Here is an 18,358-nt window from a genome sequence, read left to right as displayed (position 1 = left end):
GGTGTGAGTGAGGATCACAAGGTTCCAGCCGGGTGTTAACACTGCACTGAAGGTGTGTCGGGGTCTCAGTGGCTGCTTTCCTCCCCACCCCAGGGTCCTCACTCAGTCACCTCACTGACCTTGGCCTTCTGGGTGGGTAGCCCCTCTCTCACCCCCTTCTTCACCGCTGTTCCCAGAACCCTCCGTTCACAGGATAGTCCCAGGACCCTGCCGGGGCTTCTTGCCTCCTGGCACCAGGCAGGGCGCGGGTCCTCTGAGTGCCCTGGTCCCAGGGCGACCTCAGGCTGCAGGGGACCCTGTAACTGGGGACGGTACGCGTGCGCCCCCTGGCGGCGGCGGTGGAGACTGCGCCGCCCCCGGCCGGGACCTCGGGGGCGCTGTGTTGGCGGGGTCTTCCCGAGCCCGCCTCTCCACCTATAATCACCGAGTGCCAGTTCCGGGCCAGGCATTGTTCGCGGCCCCTGAGATTTAGCCGGGAACCAAGCCAACTTGGCTCTGGCCTTTTAGTGGGGAAGACAGACAGTAAACAAACTCGCCCTAGAACTCCGGTGAATCTCGAGGTGATAAGTGCATGTCCACGGCAGGAGATGACTTGGCTGCTCCTAGAGATGCAAATGTGGGGGTTTCAGACCTGCCCTGCGGCAGGACTCTGGTGGCCTTGCCTTCTTCCAGAGGCCAAGAGGGGGCAGGTAGGCAGCCGGGTGGGGTGGGAGAGGGACTCTGCTCCTGCTCACACCACACCTGTCTGCCTCTGGCTGGATCTGTGGGTGCTTGGTCCATAGGGACACTCAGACGGTCACTGCTGAATGGACAAGGGATGAGTCCCTGTTTCACGGGACCTCAGAACCTGGTGTCTGAGCCCCTGTTGCAAGCCACTTGCCTTAAGCAGCTTCTGTTTCCTCATCTGTAAAGTGCGGATGTAACCAGCCTGCCTGCCTGGAGCCCCAGCCTTGTTTCTCCACGCCTGTCAAGCTACTTTACCTGACCTGGACCCAGACCCATCAGAATCTCTTAAGAGAAACCGAAGAAGCTCAGGGAGCATGCAGGGCCAGGCCAGGGCTCCAGCCAGGGAGCCACTGCCAGGGGTGGCCAGATTCCCAGGGCCAGGAATTAGGCCTGAGCACCGGACAGGCGTGGGCGGGGTCGCAGAGGCCCGCGAGGCAGGGGCCCAGCCGATTCAGCCAGCCCTAGTTCCCGTGAGACAGCTCCGCATCCGGCCCTGGGGTTCTGGGAGCACCCCCCTATCAGCTACTCCAGGTTCTTCCTCTGGGACTGAACTGCAGACATCCTGTTTGGTTCCCAGAACCCTGCCCTCCCTAGGCCTCCCTGCTTCCCACCTCGCTGCCAGTGGCTTATTATCAGACTCCAATCAGCAGATAACATTTATTGAGCGCCTATGGAGTGTCCAGCACTGTGCCAGGCGCTGGGGGTAGGCATGGGGGAGGGAAGGCAAACAAAAGAGCCGGGGGATCCCTGCCGGCGAGAAACTGGGAGGTAAGGGCTGCCAGTGGCCTCTGGGGAAATCTGGGAGCCCTGCACCTGGGCTGTGTCTGGATGGTCTGACTCCAAGGTCTGGGCTTGGACCTTGAGTGTGTCCGACATGCGGGCTGGTATCCCTTTGTGATCAGTGTCTGACCCCCAAGATCCCCTGACTCCAGGGGAGCTGGGGCCTGCAGCCTCGGCCTCCATTCCAGGATGCCTGTCATAACCTGTGGCCACTGGGTTGCTGGGGCCCTGGAGTCACAGCACCCCCCCCCCCCAACTTCTTCCGCAGCTTCTCGAGCCACGCGCGCCACCTAGTGGTCGTCTCTGGCTTGTTCTTTGCTGGGGTTTGCTGATGCTCTGGGCACCTAGGGCTGCCTTTGGGGCTGCTGGGCCTGGAGGGTTAATTTACAGGTGTCTTAGAATAGAGGATGTAGTTGGGGCCTGAGCCCAGGTTTGGGTGGGGGAGCCCAGGAAAGTGCTGGGTCACTTTCCTGAGCTTCGGTGGGTAATATGCCCCGCCCTGCCTCCCATAAAGCTCTTCTGCAATCCCAGTATGTTAAGTGCAGAGAAATGCTTTTAAAGTCCCCCGCCTCCACTTGGGAAGCCTCTCTCCCTGCCAGTGGTGGTATCTCTCCTGTCCGGGTCCCTTGGGATGCCAGCCTGCCTGGCAGGACTTCCCACCTGGGCGGAAGATTGGGACTTGGTGCTTCCTCGCTGGGAGCTGCCCTCCGGGGTTCCCCTGGATGAACATACCCTCGGGTCATTGCAAGAACAGGCGCTTGGAGGGTGGGGGCGCTGCTCCCATCCCACCCCTTCCCTCCCTACCCCCTGGTCTGAGCTCAGTTTGGCCTGAGCTCCAGCCCTGGTGGACTTCTGGGTGGGGGGGCAGGTCAGCAGCTTCACAGGTGAGTATACAGGCTTGGAGGTGCTCCTGATCCAGGTGGGCTGGGGGCCCCAAACCCTTGCTGCCTCCCTGAGTCCCCCAGAGAGGGTGGAACTCTTCAGAGCGTTGAAGCCCCAGCCTGGAGTGGGCTTTTTGGGCAGTAGCCCTACTCTAGGCTGTACCCCTCTCTAAGGGGGTGGGGGCATTGCAGAGAGAGCCTGACAGAGGCCCTCCGCAGCTCCAGAGGTCGGGCACTCTCCGCTGCTGGCCGGCCGACCTCCAGCAGGGGAGAAGGACAAGAGGCAAGGGGCCTTGGCCCTTGCTGTGAGGTCCTCCAAGCCCCCTGAGTTTTTACTCCAGTGTCCTAGATGTGCCCAACCCAAGTGCTCGCCCAGCAGGTGTGATCACAGAGATAAACAGGTGGTGGCAGACACCGGAAAGGCCCTGGGGTGAGGACGGTGAAGGGCGAGTGTGGCTGGTGGCTCTAAAAGGCCTTCCCTGCAGGCTGAGCCTCCTGCCCCAGGACACTCTGGCCACTTCCAGCTATTCCTCTGCCACCCCACTTCCCTCTGCCTCTGGCCCCCCTGGCTGAGCAGGAGTTCCCCTGGCCTGGCCCTCACCCTCCTTGGCCCCCTCCACAGTTGCCTCAGACTCTCCCCTGCTGTCCCTGGGGCTGGCTTTGACTTCGATATCACTACCTCCCCTGCCCCTTTTTTCCTCCTCCTTGCCCCCTACCTCTGGCTCCCCACTGGCCGTCTCTGTCGCTGCCCCAGGGGAGGCCTCTGGGGCCTCAGGCCACTCTGCCCTGCGGTAGACGAGGTAGCCGGTGGTGGGGAGCCTGTGGACCAGGACCCCGGGGGGCAGGCGCTGGTAGCCCTGCTCCTTGTACAGGTAGAGGCCGAACGTGCCAGGCTGGGGAACCCGGAACTTGGTGCCACAGAGCTGGCTCAGGGTGGCGATCGAGGCCCCTGGGGGCACGGCCAGGGTCTTGGAGGTGCAGCCACTGCTGGGGTCCTGATAGGCCACTCGGAGGAGGTGCTGTGTGGAAAGAGAATCAAAACAGGACCTCAGCCCTGCCTGGGGGGCACCTGGCTCTCTGGCCTGAGGTGCCAGCATTAGGCCCCAGGGCTGCTGGGGGTGGGGGCAAGAGGAGTGGAGCAAAAGCAATTGGCAAAGACCGTTGGAACAGCTGAGTTCCCAGGGGGCTCCCTCGAGCCTCACTTCAAGCCCAGGGGGTGGCTGCTATCACCCCATTTTATAGATGAGAAAATTGGGGCACAGAAGTGTTACCTCCCCTCCCCAAGCTTCCCCAACCAGAAAGTGGCAGTTAGGATTTGAATCTGGCTGCGAAGTCTGCGCTGTCGCCCAAGTCTGGGAAGGGCCCCTGACTGGCTTGGATGGAGGGCACGGTGGGGGCAGGGCAGGGGCCGCCCTGAGGACCGCAGGCCTGAGCCCAGACAGGGTGGGGAGGGGGACAGAGCTCCAGCTGGGGCAGAGGCCTGGGTCTGGGCCGGAATCCGTGTCTGTCCCTCTCCAGGCCAGGTCTCAGTGTCCTCATGGGCCCTGTGCCAGCTCGGGGCTGAGGCCCCAGAGGGTAGAATGAACTGTCTTGTGAAAGGCTACCTTTGGCCCGTGCCCGACTGCTGTGTCTGCTACGCGGAGTGGCCTCTCCCTGCTGCCCCCTGGGTAAAGGAGGGGCTGCCCCAGATGCCCCCCTGCCCTGGGCCGGGAGGGCGTGTGGGCTTTTACCTGGGAGCTGTGGGTGGCAGGCAGGCGGCGCTGCTCCCAGAGGCGGAGGGAGCGCTGCAGCTCCTGTGAGGGGGTCAGGGGGAGGCTGTGGGCCTCGTCCAGGCCGCTCAGCAGGGCCAGGCTGGCCGAGAGGCTGGTCAGGTAGTAGCCACCTGGGACCGGGGGTGGGTAGGAGGCCACTCAGGTGGGGGTGGGGGCTGGCTCCCACTGCCCTTCCCTGTGGCCTCAGGGTGCTCTCCCCGGCGGGCAGGGAGGCGCGGGCGTCCCTCACCCTCTCCAGTGAGCAGGGCAGGCTCCAGCAGCTCCGACATGTACTCGGCCTCCAGAAGCAGCTCAGGAAGGTCGCACTGGGCCAGGACCAGGCTCAGCAGCGGGAGGAACTCATCAGCCCCCGCGCCCTCCCCTGTGGGGTGGTGGAGGAGGAAGCTTCAGGCTCCTCTGGGAAGCCGGGGGCAGCGTTCAGTCCTGGTCTCGGACTGGGAAGGGCACCCCTCGCCTCTCCCTGCTGGGCCCTGGGCAGTGCAGGCTCTGTGGCAGGCAAGGGGGGGGTACCAGGGAGAGGACAGTGCTCTCCAGGCCTCAGTTTCACCATCTGTGAGATGGGGTGGTTGGACCCATAGCCCCCCTGCTGGAGCCTCTGCCTGTGGGGGCCTGCCTCTGACCGGGGGGGGGGCCTGCCTGGGGGCCGTGGAGGCGCACCAGCCTGGGTTCTCAGTGCCACGTAGAGCAGCTGGCAGGCCTGCAGGAGCCGCTTGACCTGGGCACTGGGCGAGTAGGAGCGGAGCAGCTGCAGCAGCTTCTGGCGCACCTGCTCCACCTCCACCGAGGAGGGCAGGCTCAGGTGGGAGCCAAAGGCCGCGGGGCCCTGGGTCCGGGCCAGGCGGAGGCCTTCCGCCAGGCGGCTCAGGGAGCCGTCCGCAGAGAGCCGGCGCCGCAGGCGGGCCGCCAGGATGGGCCTGAGAGGCTTGAGCACAGAGCGATGCAGAGACTTCTCCAGGACACGTTCTGGGGAGAACAGGCAGGGGTCAGGGTCCCCAGGGGCAGAGTCCCGAAGGGGTGCGGGGGGAGGGGAGGGGAGAAGGGGAGGAGGAGGATCTTGGCAAGCTGGGAACCCCTTGCTCGGCGCTGAGACAAGGTGGTTCGTGCGGTGGCAGAACAGACTCAGGCCTGCATGGCGGAGGAAGGAGAGCGTGGACCAGCCTGGCCCGGGCTGGGGTCTCACCCAGCCTCTCCGGTGGCAGCAGCTTCTCAGGGCCCAGCTCCGCGCTCAGCATGGCCCGCGCCCGGCTCAGCGCCTCGCGGACGCCCTGCAGCTCCCGGGGCTCGGGCCGCGCCCGCACCTGGGTGAGCAGGTCCTGCACCAGCTGGCCCACGGCCGTGTGCCGATCCTGCATCAGCGAGGCCGCGGCGCGGCCCACCTGCCGCTCGGGCGCCAGCAGCGAGCAGAAGGCCGCGCTCATGGAGCGAAGCAGAGGCCGGCGGCGGCCCAGATGGGGTGAGGTGGCTGGGCTTCCCCCAGACACTCCCGGGGCCCCTTCCTCCTCTGAGCTGCTGGGGGAGCCGCAGTCCACCTCCTGCAGGGAGGGGAGGGGAGGGAGACCAGGGCTGGCCCCGCCGCCGCCACCGCCACCGCCGCTGGGTACTCGGTACCCCACTGAGCTCTCCCTCCGCAGCAGCTGGTGAGGAGGCAGCCGTTCTGTCTGGTGGGGGGCTGCCCCTGGCAGCACGGGGACCGGGGGAGGAGGCACGGCCGGAGGAGACAGGGGGCTAGAGGTCTCCGTGGACACCCGCACTTTGAAGCTCCTCTTGAATTTCTCCCGCTTGGTGGGGCCCAAGTCCCCTGGGAACAGGGGGTTGAAGAAGCACAGGGCGGCTCCGGTGCCCTGGTCCAGCTCCTGCGGGGACCGGGGCTTCAGCCGGGGCAGCAACGGGCCTTCGGAGGGGCCAGGCTGAGCCTTGGTGTTGAGGGAGGAGCTCCAGAACTCTAGGGGAGAGGCACTAATTGGAGCCTGGAGGAAGTTTGGGGAGGGCACTGACCCGGGGAAAGGCACAGGCCCGGGGCGGTGTGCCTCCCTGCCCTCGGCTGGCCCATCTGGGCAGTGGTAGCAGGGGAGACCTTACCAATGCCTAGATGGGAGATGGCTTCCAGCTCCTTGTGGGTGGCTGCGTGGCGGATGGCTCTGGGGAGCTGGAGTGGGAGGAGAAGGATGTCCCTGAGGCCAGAGAGGGGAGCAGAAAGTCAGGGGCGAGGGGTGCTCCTGGCTGCGGGGCAGAGAGCAGCGGGTGCCCGGGGAGCGGGCGGCTCACCGGGCATAGCAGTACGTGCAGATGAGCTGGACCAGGTCCGGGAACGCGAGCGCGGAGCCCTCCAAGGAGACCCCTGAGAGATGGGAAGTGAGGTAGTTCCCTGGGGAACCCCCATGCCGGCCTCTAGCCCCCTCCGGCCGGGCCTGCCCCTCTCACCCCTGGGGCTCTCCTGGATGCAGTGGCTGGAGACGAAGGAGGGGCCGCTGGCCTCGGGGAGTCGCACGCACAGGACTTGGCACTGGCGAGTGTGAGATTTCCGCACCAGGAACGTCTGCGAGTGGCCGGAGACTCAGGGCTCCGGGCCGCCGCCTCGCCCACCCAACCTCTGCCAGCGGCCCCAGGTCGGGCGACTCACCCCCGGGGGCTCGGTCCTCAGCGTGTGCAGAGCGGCCGCCGCGTTGGCCCGCAGCTGCAGCCACACGGGCCGGGTGAGCAGCAGGCGCTCCCGCAGGCTCACGGCGCGCCCGGGCCGCTGGGGCCCACCTGCCTGCGCCCCGCCGGCCTGGGGCACGTCGTACAGCGGGTCCTGGGCGGGCCTGGGGGCGGGCACCAGAGCTGGGCCGGGGCCGGGGCCGGCGCGCCCGCCCGGCCGCCCCCCGCCCCTGCCCGAGGCGGCGCTGCCCCGCGTCCCTCCCGGCCCCCGCGCCGCCGGCCTCCTGACTCCACTAACTTTTCCCTCTCCAGGTGGCCGGGAGCGGGGCTGGACGGGCTGGGGGCTCGGAAGGCGCCCAGCCCGGGCTGCCCCGGGGCTTCCATGGCCGGGCGCTCCGGTGCCGTCTCGCGGGGCGCAGGAAGAGAATCAGCCCCCGGCGGGCGCGCGCGCATTCCCGGCGGTGAGTAACACTTCCTGCGGGCGGCGCGCCCCGTCGCGCCCGCGTTAACTCCCGGGCGGCCGCTCGGGCCGGGCGCCGGCCCCTCCCTCTCCGCGCCGGGCCCCGCCTGCGGGCAGGGACCCCTCGGTGCGGCGCCGCTCGGAGCGCCCAGCTGCGGGGCCGCCGCCTCCACGCAGAGCTCCGCGGCCGCGCCCGCCTGCTCCCCCCGCGCGGGCGGCCGGGAAGGGGTTAAAAGCGGGGCTCTGCCCCGGCCCCTCGGCCTCGCCCTTGAAGCACCTTCCCGCGCGGCCCGTGGCTCCCGAGTCCGGCGCTCGGGGTCAGCCTGGCGGGCGAGCGCCCCCTGTCGGCCACAGGTGACTCATCCCTGAGCCTAAGTTGGTGTTGGGTTTTCGGGTTGCCATGGAGAAAGGATGCGCTGTCTCCATGGGAACGAACCCCTTTGCTTAACTGAGGTTCTGGGGGTGGTTCTAACACTCGAAACAGGGGGGAGTCTGGCTGTGAGGTCGTCAGCACATGGCGCTGCTGCCGGCTGCCTCCCACGCACGCAGGCCCTCCCGGCCTGCCTTGCCAATCTGCCCAGCCGCTGGGGCAGGTGCAGACCTGACCCGCTCTCCCAGCGCCCAGCCCCCGCCCCACCCAGGCCACGTGTTGCTTCAGAGTCTGCTCCCCAGCGCCAGCCAGTCCAGGGCCCAGCTCCCTCCCCCAGCCCGTGCTCCCTGGGTGGTGAGAAGTGGGAGTCATACAGCAGAGACCCCAGAAGAGACGACCTGTCTCCGGTGTTCCCACTGGGGGCTCTGATCCCCTTGCGAGATAAATCAGACACGAGTGTCACACCGAAGTCCCAGGAGAGGCTTTAATCCAGTCCCCGAAAGCTGGGAGGCAGACACCAAGAACCGCCCTGAGAAGACCTGGGGAGCCTGGCTTCTCAGAGCCGCAGCCGCGATGGCCAGGCCCCCATCATTTCTGGATCAAAGTCCCCACACAGCTCACTGGCTCAGGGGCGGGAGCCAGGTGCGAGGTGAGCAGGAAGGATGCGGCTTTGGCTCAAGAAACGCACATGTTTTGGGTGGGCACAGGGAAGGACCATGGGGCTGGCTGAGACAGTCTTTCCTGCCCAGGGCAGCTGCAGGCCCCAGTGTCCAGGGCCCAGAGGAGGAGCAGAGGAGTCGAGCCCAGTGCTGGCCGGAGGGGGCCAGAACACTGGAGCCAACAGCCAAGCCTGAGGAGCTTGTTGCCATCAGACTTTCTGCAGCAGGATAATGCACATCTTGGGTTGGGTGCCAGTTGCTCCGGGGGTCCCTTGGCTGTGAAATGCAGGGTCAAGGTCCTGGGGGCACATGGGAAGAAAAAAGACATTGTGGGCGGTGGAAGCTGAGCCAGGAGGGAGGCAGCTGCTTCATTTGGGGGCCCACCGTGCAGGCCTTGCCTCGGCTTTCATCCAAGGGCTCAGCGTTCCAGCCCTCCGGGACTAAGCTCAGCAGGGGCTCTATCTCCTGGCCCCATCAACCTAGAGCTTCCCCACCCTATCCTGATTCCTACTCCCCAGTCCCTTACCGTGCTCTCAAGCCCAGATCACCCCAAAGCTAGCAGGCCACTGATCAGACACGGCCTCTCTCTGGGCGCTCTCCCTGGAGGCTGGGCGGGGGAGGTTGAGCAGCCCCTGTGGTTCTTACCTTCTGACTTCCTCTTCTGTGGGGACACGGCGGCCCTGGCCTAGTGGGAGGAGAAAAGCACCAAGAGCCTGTGTGAGCTGGGCAAGGTGCTCCCACACCAGCCTCTCTGGGGAGGCAGGGGGGGTGCTCCACCCAGAGGGATGGGGAGCGTAAGACCTTTTATAGGTGAAGCTCTGCTGTGGTCTCTTGGCCCAGCTACTTCTCAGCACCCCCCTCCCACCCCCCAAAAACCTGGGAGCTGCCAGCAGTGCTAGGTGCCTGGGCCGAGGCCGGGGAGTCAAGGGCTGAACAGAGCTCCCAGACCCCCAGAAAGCCCACGCAGGCTGGTGTCGGGTGGGGGAGCCACACTGGCAGTCCCGCCCCCAGGCAGGGTAGGGGAAGCAGACAGCAGGGTCCCACCTTTTTGATGGCCGTCCAGTCCTCCAGGATGTCGATCTCCTGCAGCATGTACACGATGTAGGGGCCTGTGGCCAGGTCAAGGAAGCAGGAAGCGCAGGGGAGGGGGCAGGGAGTGGGCACCCCAGTACTCGTAGAGGTGGTGCAGGGGATGTTGGGGAGGGGAGCTGGGGGCTCATGCCCTCCCTCCTTCCTCTAAGCCCCAGGACCTTAGGAACCCACAGCCTATTTCACTGCGTTCACGGGGGGGGGGGGGGGTGGGGGGGGGCGCAGGGAGCCCCAAGCCCCGGGGCCTGCCTCCCCTCCCCTCCAGCCCCAAGGGTCATCCCACCCTCTGGGAGACCTGGCTGCTCCTCCCACCCCGCCCCCTCCCTTTCCTCCACTTCATCCTGAAAACCTTCCTCGGGTGTCAGGTCCCCACCCCCCAGGGGACCGCTGCTGTGTGCCGCTGTGACGGATGCCTCCTCCCCTTCACCCACAAGTCGCTGTCAGCCAGATTCCCTGTGCCCTGCCAGAACCTGAAACCTGGCTGCTGCGGCTGTACTGGGGGTGGACGGGACGGGGATCCGTTCAGCTCGTCTGTGCGCGAGCAGGGGTGAAGCACTGCAGGCCTGGACTCCAGGCTCAGGCCTCGGGCAGGACAGAGGCAACTATCCCACAGCACGCCAGAAACCACAGCCACCGGGAGAGACGGGAGAGGCTTCGTGGAGGAGGCAACATGTGGGATGAGCACCTTACAGGCACCGCAGGCCGAGAGGAGGGAGGGAGTGAGCAGAGGCCGGCAGTGAGGGGTATCTTGGGGGCCTTCTGAGGGAACCTCACTCAGGAAGTCAGGGGAAGTCTGTGTGTCTATTTCTCTTGGGTGCAGAGCCCAGAAGCCCACAACTGGCCCTGCGAGCCGGCTTCCTCTGGGCAGGGTGCTGGCAAACAGGTCTGGTCTGACTCTGCCTGCCGTGCCCCCGCCCCAGGTCTGGCTCCGACCCTGCCGTCCTGCCTGGCGCAGGTGCCGTGGGCAGAAGGATACCAGAAACGAGGGGCGCCTTCTTCCTCTTGCTGGGCGGCAGGGCGTCCCAGGTCTTGGAGCTGCCTCTGGCTTGCAGTTTGTCGCCCCACCACTCTGTGCCCCCACACCCGAGTCAGGACCGAGCGTGAGCCCTGCTCCCAGGTGCCCTCCTCTGGGCCAGGCCAGCCCTTCCCCGGCACCACCTCCCCCGAGAAAGTGGAGGGAAGCTTGGGCTGGGGCGGGAAGCTGGGGCCCCGGGAAAGGGGTCACGGCACTTTGGGAAGCCTCAGCTTTTCCACTGGTCTAGTGGGTGGTGGGGTGATGACCACTGCTGCCCCCCAGGGCCCCATATGAACGTGGGCACCGGGGAGGGCCCTGTGGCTGCCTTGTGTCAGAGTGACACCTCCCTCCGGAAAGCAGGGGCAGAGGACAGCCACCCACGTTCCCTGCGCCCCCACTGTCCACAGTGACCCACGAGGCAGGTCCTCTTGCCACTCCCTTGGGCATGCAGGGTTGGGCGAGGGCACTGGGTGAGGCAGGGGTGCCCAAGTCCTCACCAGAGCTGAGGTCCAGGCTCTGGCGGTCCTCCTCCAGCCTCTGGATGCGCTCCTGCAGCTCCCCCTGCAGGCTGTCGTACAGCAGCAGCTTCTCACTCTGGGAGGGGTGGGGAGCAGGTGAGCTGAGGGGAGGGGAGGCCTCAGCCCCCCACCTGCGCACCCGTCCCTGCCAGTCACCTCCAGGTGCTGTTTGGCCCCCTGAAGTTCACACTCGTATTTATTCCTGATCACGTCCAGACAGAAGCCCTTGTAGATCCCTGCGGAGGGAGGGGAAGGGAGGCCCTGCACGGCTGGGGGGGGGCGGGGGGCGGGGAGAGCACCATGGCCTCCGCAAGGGGAACAGGGCGGGGGCAGACCGGGCCGGGCGCACAGGACAACCCACAGACCTGCCACCTGAATGCGAATCTTGAGGCTCCTCTGCAGCCCCCCCAGAGGCTCTGTGTATTCGGGTGCTCTCTCAGCCCCCACTTCCTCCAGCCGCACCCGCAGCTGACTCAGTCGCTCCCTGAACAACCTGGGAGGTAACACCCATTTGCTCATCCCTCAAACATGCAGAGCGCCTGCTCGCTGGGGCACCCCGGCAGGCCTCCCCCCCACCCCCACCCCGCCGGCCACCCCGCGCGCCAGCCCAGCCGCGCTCACTTCTCCTTCAGCTCCGAGAACTGCTTCTCCAGGTCCAGCATCTCGCTCACGCACTCGCTGCGGCGCCGCTCATAGTCCTCGTCGTCCATCTCTGGGGCGAGAGGCCCGTCAGGGGGCGGGGGGTGCAGGGGAGGTGCAGGGGCAGGGTGGGCGCAGGGGCTCACCCACCAGAGCTCTCCTCCTCGGACTCGGTCTGGCTGCCGCTGCGCTCCTCCTCGCTCTCCTCCTCCTCGCCATTCATCTCGGCGGCGGAATCACCCTCGGCCTCCATCTCTTCAGCGTCTTTACTCGGGGGCTGGATGGGCATCTGGGTGCTGGGGGTGGCGGGGGGAGCCGTCACTCACCATGGCCCGCGGCTCCGGGCGTGAAAGTGGCGGGGTGGCCAGGCCTGACCCGCGGCCAGGGAAGGGCCGGGCGGCCACACCCAAGCGCACTCTGGGCGGGCAGTTGCGTCTCCCAGAACAGGAGCCCCGAGGTGCTGTGCCCTTGGACACAGCGGTGCCGCCCGCCCATCCTAGCCCGCCCTCAAGCAAGGGGAAGGTGGATCCCACTGCTGACAGGAGGAGCCAAACTTCTGACAGGGCTCCCAGGACGCCTGGCGTGGTCCAGTTCCCTTCTGAGGGCCAGTGCTCACAGGCCACACCGCGCACCCCTGCTGTTCCTTCTGCCGGGGACGGGTGCTCTGCACCCAGCTCCACCATCCTCGACTTCTCACTGCGCTCCAGGTCAAATCCCTTCTCCTGCCTCCTCTGGCACCCGGGGTCACCCGCGGTCCACCCCCATCTGCATCTTCCACTGTTTCTTGGTGGCTGCTTCCTGTGAGACTTCACGCCTGCCCGGGCAGCTGCCGCCATTCGGAAACAGCAGCAGCAAAAACCTCACCCCATTCCACTTAACCGCTCTCCGTTTCCCGCCTCCCAGCCACACTTTCAAAGTTCTGGGCGCAGACGTGCTCCGCGCCCATCTCCACCTCCCACTCATCTCAATCTGTTTCCCTATCATCGCGCTCAGCTGACAGGGATCCTGGAGTTAACCCACTACAGGATCCCTTGTGGCCGCTGCTGTCCTTGCGGCCACTGCTGTCTCTCAGCACGTCTCTTACTGACTTCTCGGCAACACAGAACACTGGTAACATTCCCTCCCGAACTCACGCATCTAACGCTCCAGGAAAACCTAAGCTACGCTTGGTCCCAGGCAGTGTGGCAGGCTCTGGCCTCAAGGAGCCTGCAAGTTCCTGGGAGAGAGAGGCAAAGACGCTCCGTTACTAGGGTGTGATAAGAGTTAAGAGCGGGGGTGAATGGGAGAGGCAAACACCTGGGACCCGGAGCTCCTTGCAGCCGCGAGGGTGTCCAAAGGAAGACGGCCAGATGAGCCGAGCAGGCCAGAAGAGACATTCCAAGCAGAGTGAGTAGCAAGTGCAAAGACCCCGAGGTGAGCCGCGAGGCGGGGTGGGGTCACAGGGGCCTAAGTCTCAGAAGCTGCTCGCTGGCATAGAGTGAGTTCCTCAGACCTCGGGAGAGGATGCTGCTAGCAAGGCAGAATGTGTGGAGACAAGGTCCAGGGCCGACACCCGGGTCGCCAGAGGGGCAGAGGATGACACTGAGGCACAGGAGAAGGAAATCAAGGAGAGGTGGAGGAGAAAGACCCTAAGTCACAGGAAGAATTTCAGAAAAGTGATGACAGGCACGAGTCACCCAAGAGGAGACTAACAGTTGTCTCCACCAACGTGATCTCTCTGCCCAGTGGGGAAAGACCAGGAAGTGTCTGTGGCCACAGTGAGGTTCTTTGGCTGTTCTGGCCACCGCCGCCCTGCCCAAGCCCTCATCAAATGCTTAGCTCTCCTTATCCCTTCTCTCCATTGGCCTCTTTCAAGTCTCTGCAGCCCAGGCAGGGGCTACACAAATGCCTTATCCGCCCAGCACAGTCCTGGCCCATGTGATGACTAGAAGATTTCACAAATACAAATTCAACACAAGAAACTTTCCTGGGGCAGGGATGGCTTTTACTTTGTGGTTGTCCCACTAACCCCCAAAGTGTTAACTTCCTCCACACCCATCTGAGTTGTGTCCAACTGGCCTGGCGGACACTTTAGTCACCTTCCTCGAAGATTTCACAAATGATTTGACTCTGACTCGGTTCTCTACACCAGTCACATCTTTCCCATTCTCAATCCTCAGCTCCCGAAGTTCCCAGTTTGCAATTCCTCTTCACTGTTAAATACATGTATATTTACTTGGCGTGATTCAACATAAATCCTACTTTTCCGAACCAGAAAGGGCGGCAGTGAAGGGGAAGAGGGGGGAGTCTGTCCGCCAGCTGTCTCTGATTCTGCGGAACGAGCTAAATTAAGTCAGGTCCACCCCTCCTCACCGGGTGCAAGAAGCGAGGCCAGCCGTGGCCGCTGAGTGCTGAAGACTGCACGGGCCAGGCAGGGACAAGCAAATTGTCAGGCGCCGTGCACAAGCAATGCCTCCCCCCAGGCTCAGCGTCCCCGGGGTTGGCCTCCATGAAGGCAGCCCCTTCCCCGCCCTCGAAGAGGCCAACCCGGCCCCTCCGCGGCGCGCCGGGGGCCTCACGCCCCGCTCCACCCTCCTCGGCGCCGGCGCCGGCGGCGGGAATCACCGGCGGCGCGGCCAGTGGCGCCCAGCGGCCCCGCACGCGTGCGGCCGGTTACAGAGCCGCTTTGGGCCGGCTCCGATCGACGGGCCGGCGAGGCCGAACTGGGCGCCGGGGGTGGCGATACGCACCGCGGGGAGTGGGGCCTGGGCCTCGCGTCCGCGACTCCTGGAGGGGGACCGGGGACTACGGGCCGCCGGCGGTTCCCGGAAGCGCCGCGCCGGTCCTGCCCCCCCGGGGGCGGGGCCTGCCCGCACTTCCGCGTACGTCACCAGGAGGCGCCGGCCCCGGAGTTCGCCATTGGCCGGCGGTGGGCGAGGGCCGCCGGCGCGCCGCGGGCCGGTCGCCATAGCAACGGACGGGATTCTCCCGGGCCCGGGACGGCGGGAGCCCGCGCCCGGCTGCCGCCGTCGCCTCCCCGCGGCGTGCCTGGGGAGAAGGGGCGGCACCTCCCCGCCCCCCGCCTCGGAGAGTAACGGAGTCAGCTGCAGGTGTGAACACGTATTTATTTACACATTGTCGGCGGTAGGCAGAGAACCCAGCCCAGCCTGTTGGGGGGGGGGGCTCGACCTCGGACCCTCCCCTTCGCCAGCGTCTCCGCGGGCGGAGGCCCGAGAGAACCGAGGCGAAGGACGGAATTCAACGCCGTCCTGTGACTTCTTTCCGAAAAGCTTATTTTGTTGGGTACTCAGACTTCTCAGCTCTGCCCCATTCATACTTTGCACTCTGCTGCTGCCCACCCCCCCCATTGTTAATAACAATAACAATAATAATACTGTAATAATATTAATAATACTTCACATTTGTACGAAGCTTACAGAATGTTTTCACATGTAGCATCTCACCTGAGCCTCCCAACAGTTCTGTGAGGTAGGTATTCTCACCTCCCTTTTTACAGACCGGGTAACTGAGGCTCAGAGAGGGAATGGGATTTGCTCAAGGCCACACAGCTAGTTAGTGGTAAAGCTAGGACTTGGTCCCAGCACCCCAAGTCCAGTGTTCCAACACCACAGCTACCACGGAAAGTGGAGTGACATTTCTTACCCCAGTCAGGCCTGAAGGGTGGCCTAAGGAGGCTGAGACTTCTCAGACTAGGGTAGGAGAGCTCAGCAGTGACGGGGGGAGTTGGGATACTTGGCCTTCAACTCCTGTTTGAACTGGCGGTAAAGGATCTTATTGTGCTGATTTTCAGCCTCCTTTTGGGGATGAAACTTCAAGGCTTCTTTGAAACCCTTATGAATCAAAAAACCTTCGTTCAGCACCTCGAAATCGAATCCTGCCATATGCAGCTCGCAGGCCTGTGGGGGGAGAGACAGGTCAGCTAAGTTTGATGACATTCCTAGGACCTAGACTTATATCCCCGAAGTCATGCTCCAGCATCCACACTACTCCCTCTGGAGGCATCCTGGATCTTCCACAGGTGTCATCCGACCGCCCCCTGAACTATGATCCTCCCTTTCCACCCAGGGCCATTCAGCTCCCTGAACCCACCACCCCACCTTCCCTGGCCTTCTCCCCTATGGGTACCTGGCTGATGCGATTGAAGCCATACTGCCGAAAGCGCTCATCGAAAGTGGGCACCTTGCCTCCAGCCACGTAGAATGGTTCCCAGGGGTCCTGCCAGGGTACCACGTAGGAAGGCCTCAGTAAGGTCTCTTCTGGCAGGTTGACCCAGCGGGAGTAGTTGGTGGGCGCCTGGCAGGGTGTGCACAGCCCATAATAGAAGGGCCGAACCTCGCCCACCTGGTAAAGCTGCAGCAGTTCGTTTTTGTTCATGGGCATGCGGCGGGCACGACGGATCTCAAAGGCAGGCACTACCAGTGCGGTGCCGCCCCACTGCTTGCTCTGATCCAGCATTTCCCGCAGGCCTCTCCACAGCCCCTCGCTGGGCACCATGTCCACGTCGATTACCAGGGCATAGTTGGCCCCCTCACGAGCCAGGTTCCTCAGCAGGTTATTGGGGTAGGAGACATTGGTGCCCAGCGCGTAATTGATCCCGGGCTGGGCCACCCTAGCTAGCTTGTCAAAGACCTCCTGGCAGGACCGCAGCAGGGCGAACTCCCCGGGCTCCCGGGGGTCGGGCACGGCGGCCTCGTAGCGCGAGGGGCACACGAGGTGCATGGCGACCCGGGCGCGCATATCGGGGCAGTGGCTGCTCAGCGCGTAGGTCAGCACCGTGGCCAGCTGCGCCTCCTCCTTGGTGGCCGCGAACACCGACACGGACAGCGGGCCCTCCCAGCGCTCCAGCAGGCCCGAGAGGTGCAGCAGGTTGTCCACGCTGGCGTGCGTGGCCAGGATCACGTCGTTGGGGTCCATGGTGGTCTTCAGCAGGCCCCTGTAGACGCGGTAGTCGCCGCTGGCGTCCAGGACGCCTCCGGAGGCCAGCGCGGTGCGCAGCTGTGCCTTGACCTGGTCCACGGACCGCGGGGACGGGGGAAAGAACTCGAAATACTGCTCTTGCTCCTCCTGCCCGTGCAGCCCGGACAGCAGCGACAGGTAGAGCAGCTGCAGCATCGCCACCAGCATCAGCGCGGCCAGCAGCAGCTGGTAGAAGGCGCACCGGATGGCGTAGGACATCTGCATGGCTCCGGGCTCGGGGCGCGCAGCAGGGACCACCGGGCCGCAGCCTCCGCCAGCCGCGGCGAGCCCGGATTTACCGCAGCCTGCCGAGCGCCGCCGAAGGCAGCCGAGGCCAGCCGAGCCCCGCGCCGGCCCCGCCCCCTGCGCGCGCCCGCGCGCCCCCTGCGCGCCAGGAGGAGCAACTGCAGCCGCTCGCCCGCCCGCCCGCCCTCGCCCCGCCCCGGCCGCGCGCCCCTCCGGCGGGCTGGGGGCGCGACCCCCGGCCCAGCGCGTCCTGCAGCCCGCGCGCGCCCGCGCCGGGGTCGGGGACCCGGGGCAGAACCCAGCTGCTGCCGGCGGAGGACGGCTGCGGCGGGCGGCGGGCACGCAGGAGCCGCTTCCCCGCGCGACTCCCCGCGGGGCGCCCGGGAGCGGGTCGAGGCGGCCGGGAGCCGCGGCGCGCGGCGGGGATAGGGGCGCGCGCAAGGGGCGCGCCCGGCGGGACGAGGTGGCCGAGTGGTTAAGGCGATGGACTGCTAATCCATTGTGCTTTGCACGCGTGGGTTCGAATCCCATCCTCGTCGGCCGTGTTTTACGCGGGGAGTGAGACTTCCTTTTCCAGTCCCCCCGGCCGGGAGCTGCGGGGTGGGGGAGCCGGGCCGCGCTCCCCTTCGCTCGCGGTCGCCTGAGCCCGCTGGGCGGGGTGCGAGGTGCGCTGGTGCGTCTCCCTGGAGAGAGGCCTTGGAGCCGGTGCAGCCGCCATTCTGGCCCCTGCTGAATTGGGGGCGGGTGTCTGTTATCTGCAGCAAGTAGAGAGGCTCGTGCCACCCCCTGTTCTAAAGTGGTGGGACCTGGGCTGGTGGTGGTGGAGTGTTTGATTACTGTGTTCACCCGCTGGTTCCCCTCCCCAGAACTTCTCCCAGGGCGCTAACTTGTATTTTCCCCACCCCCCCACCCCCCACTACACACCGCAAATATTTTAACACCTGCCAAGGTGCAGAAGGTGCTTTATTTATTTTTTAAAAATAAATTTTATTTTTATATTCCCCATATAATTGCAATCCCTTTATTTTGACCCCAATCCCTCCCCTCCCCGCCCCCCACCCCCCATAAAGTGTCTCTGGTTCATAGTTTTTTGTTGATTTTGATTTTCACTTTCTTATAGTTATTCATTTTCCTGGTCCCTTATTTAAGTTTTCTAGATTCCTGCTATGAGTGAGACCATCCGGGATTTTTCTTTTTCTTTCTGGCTTATTTCGCTGAGCATGATCCCTTCCAGCGCCATCCATGTTGCTGCAAATTGCATGTGTTTATCTTTTTTGAATGCTGAGTAATATTCCATGGTGTATATGGACCACATCTTCTTGATCCAGTCATCTATTTTTGGGCATTTGGGTTGTTTCCAAAGCTTAGCTATTGTAAACAGTGCTGCTATAAACATAGGGGTGCAGGTCCTCTTTGGAATTGATGTTTCTGTGTCCTTTGGGTAAATACCTAGGAGTGGAATTGCTGGATCCTATGGAAGCTCTATGTTTAGTAGGTCCAGAAATCTCCACACAGCTCTCCATGGTGGTTGGACCAGTTTGCACTCCCACCAACAGTGCAGGAGGTTCCTTCTTCTCCACACCCTCACCAACATTTGTTGTTGCTAGTTT

The 18,358-nt window shown here is 64.6% G+C and overlaps 3 protein-coding genes across 3 annotated transcripts; all 3 read right to left on the bottom strand.

Moving 5' to 3' along the window:
- Nucleotides 1–2,911: 2,911 nt before the first annotated feature.
- On the bottom strand, nt 2,912–7,180 carry RIN1 (Ras and Rab interactor 1; the record flags this gene model as incomplete). The annotated part of the gene is made up of 10 exons (XM_084235759.1): nt 2,912–3,406; nt 4,118–4,269; nt 4,389–4,520; nt 4,817–5,122; nt 5,340–6,101; nt 6,239–6,330; nt 6,425–6,497; nt 6,581–6,695; nt 6,780–6,960; nt 7,095–7,180. 10 exons carry the CDS (start codon nt 7,178–7,180, stop codon nt 2,912–2,914), a joined length of 2,394 nt encoding a protein of 797 aa, XP_084091885.1.
- Nucleotides 7,181–8,063: 883 nt separating this feature from the next.
- Nucleotides 8,064–11,850, bottom strand: BRMS1 (BRMS1 transcriptional repressor and anoikis regulator). The gene is made up of 9 exons (XM_084237326.1): nt 11,697–11,850; nt 11,529–11,619; nt 11,273–11,400; nt 11,064–11,143; nt 10,887–10,983; nt 10,351–10,443; nt 9,330–9,394; nt 8,931–8,970; nt 8,064–8,584 (listed from the first exon to the last, which is right to left on the bottom strand). Exons 1-9 carry the CDS (start codon nt 11,833–11,835, stop codon nt 8,577–8,579), a joined length of 741 nt encoding a protein of 246 aa, XP_084093452.1. The 5' UTR covers nt 11,836–11,850; the 3' UTR covers nt 8,064–8,576.
- A 3,400-nt stretch (nt 11,851–15,250) lies between these two features.
- Nucleotides 15,251–16,842, bottom strand: B4GAT1 (beta-1,4-glucuronyltransferase 1; the record flags this gene model as incomplete). Its single annotated transcript, XM_084247622.1, has 2 exons — nt 15,672–16,842; nt 15,251–15,442 (listed from the first exon to the last, which is right to left on the bottom strand). Exons 1-2 carry the CDS (start codon nt 16,725–16,727, stop codon nt 15,251–15,253), a joined length of 1,248 nt encoding a protein of 415 aa, XP_084103748.1. The 5' UTR covers nt 16,728–16,842.
- Between the last annotated feature and the right edge of the window lie 1,516 nt (nt 16,843–18,358).

This window comes from Talpa europaea (assembly GCF_964194135.1).
Source record: "Talpa europaea genome assembly, chromosome: 1".
NCBI classification, from domain to species: Eukaryota; Metazoa; Chordata; class Mammalia; order Eulipotyphla; family Talpidae; genus Talpa; species Talpa europaea.
The sequence above is the reverse complement of the archived record's forward strand: the minus strand, read 5'-3'. Positions and strand labels throughout refer to the sequence as shown.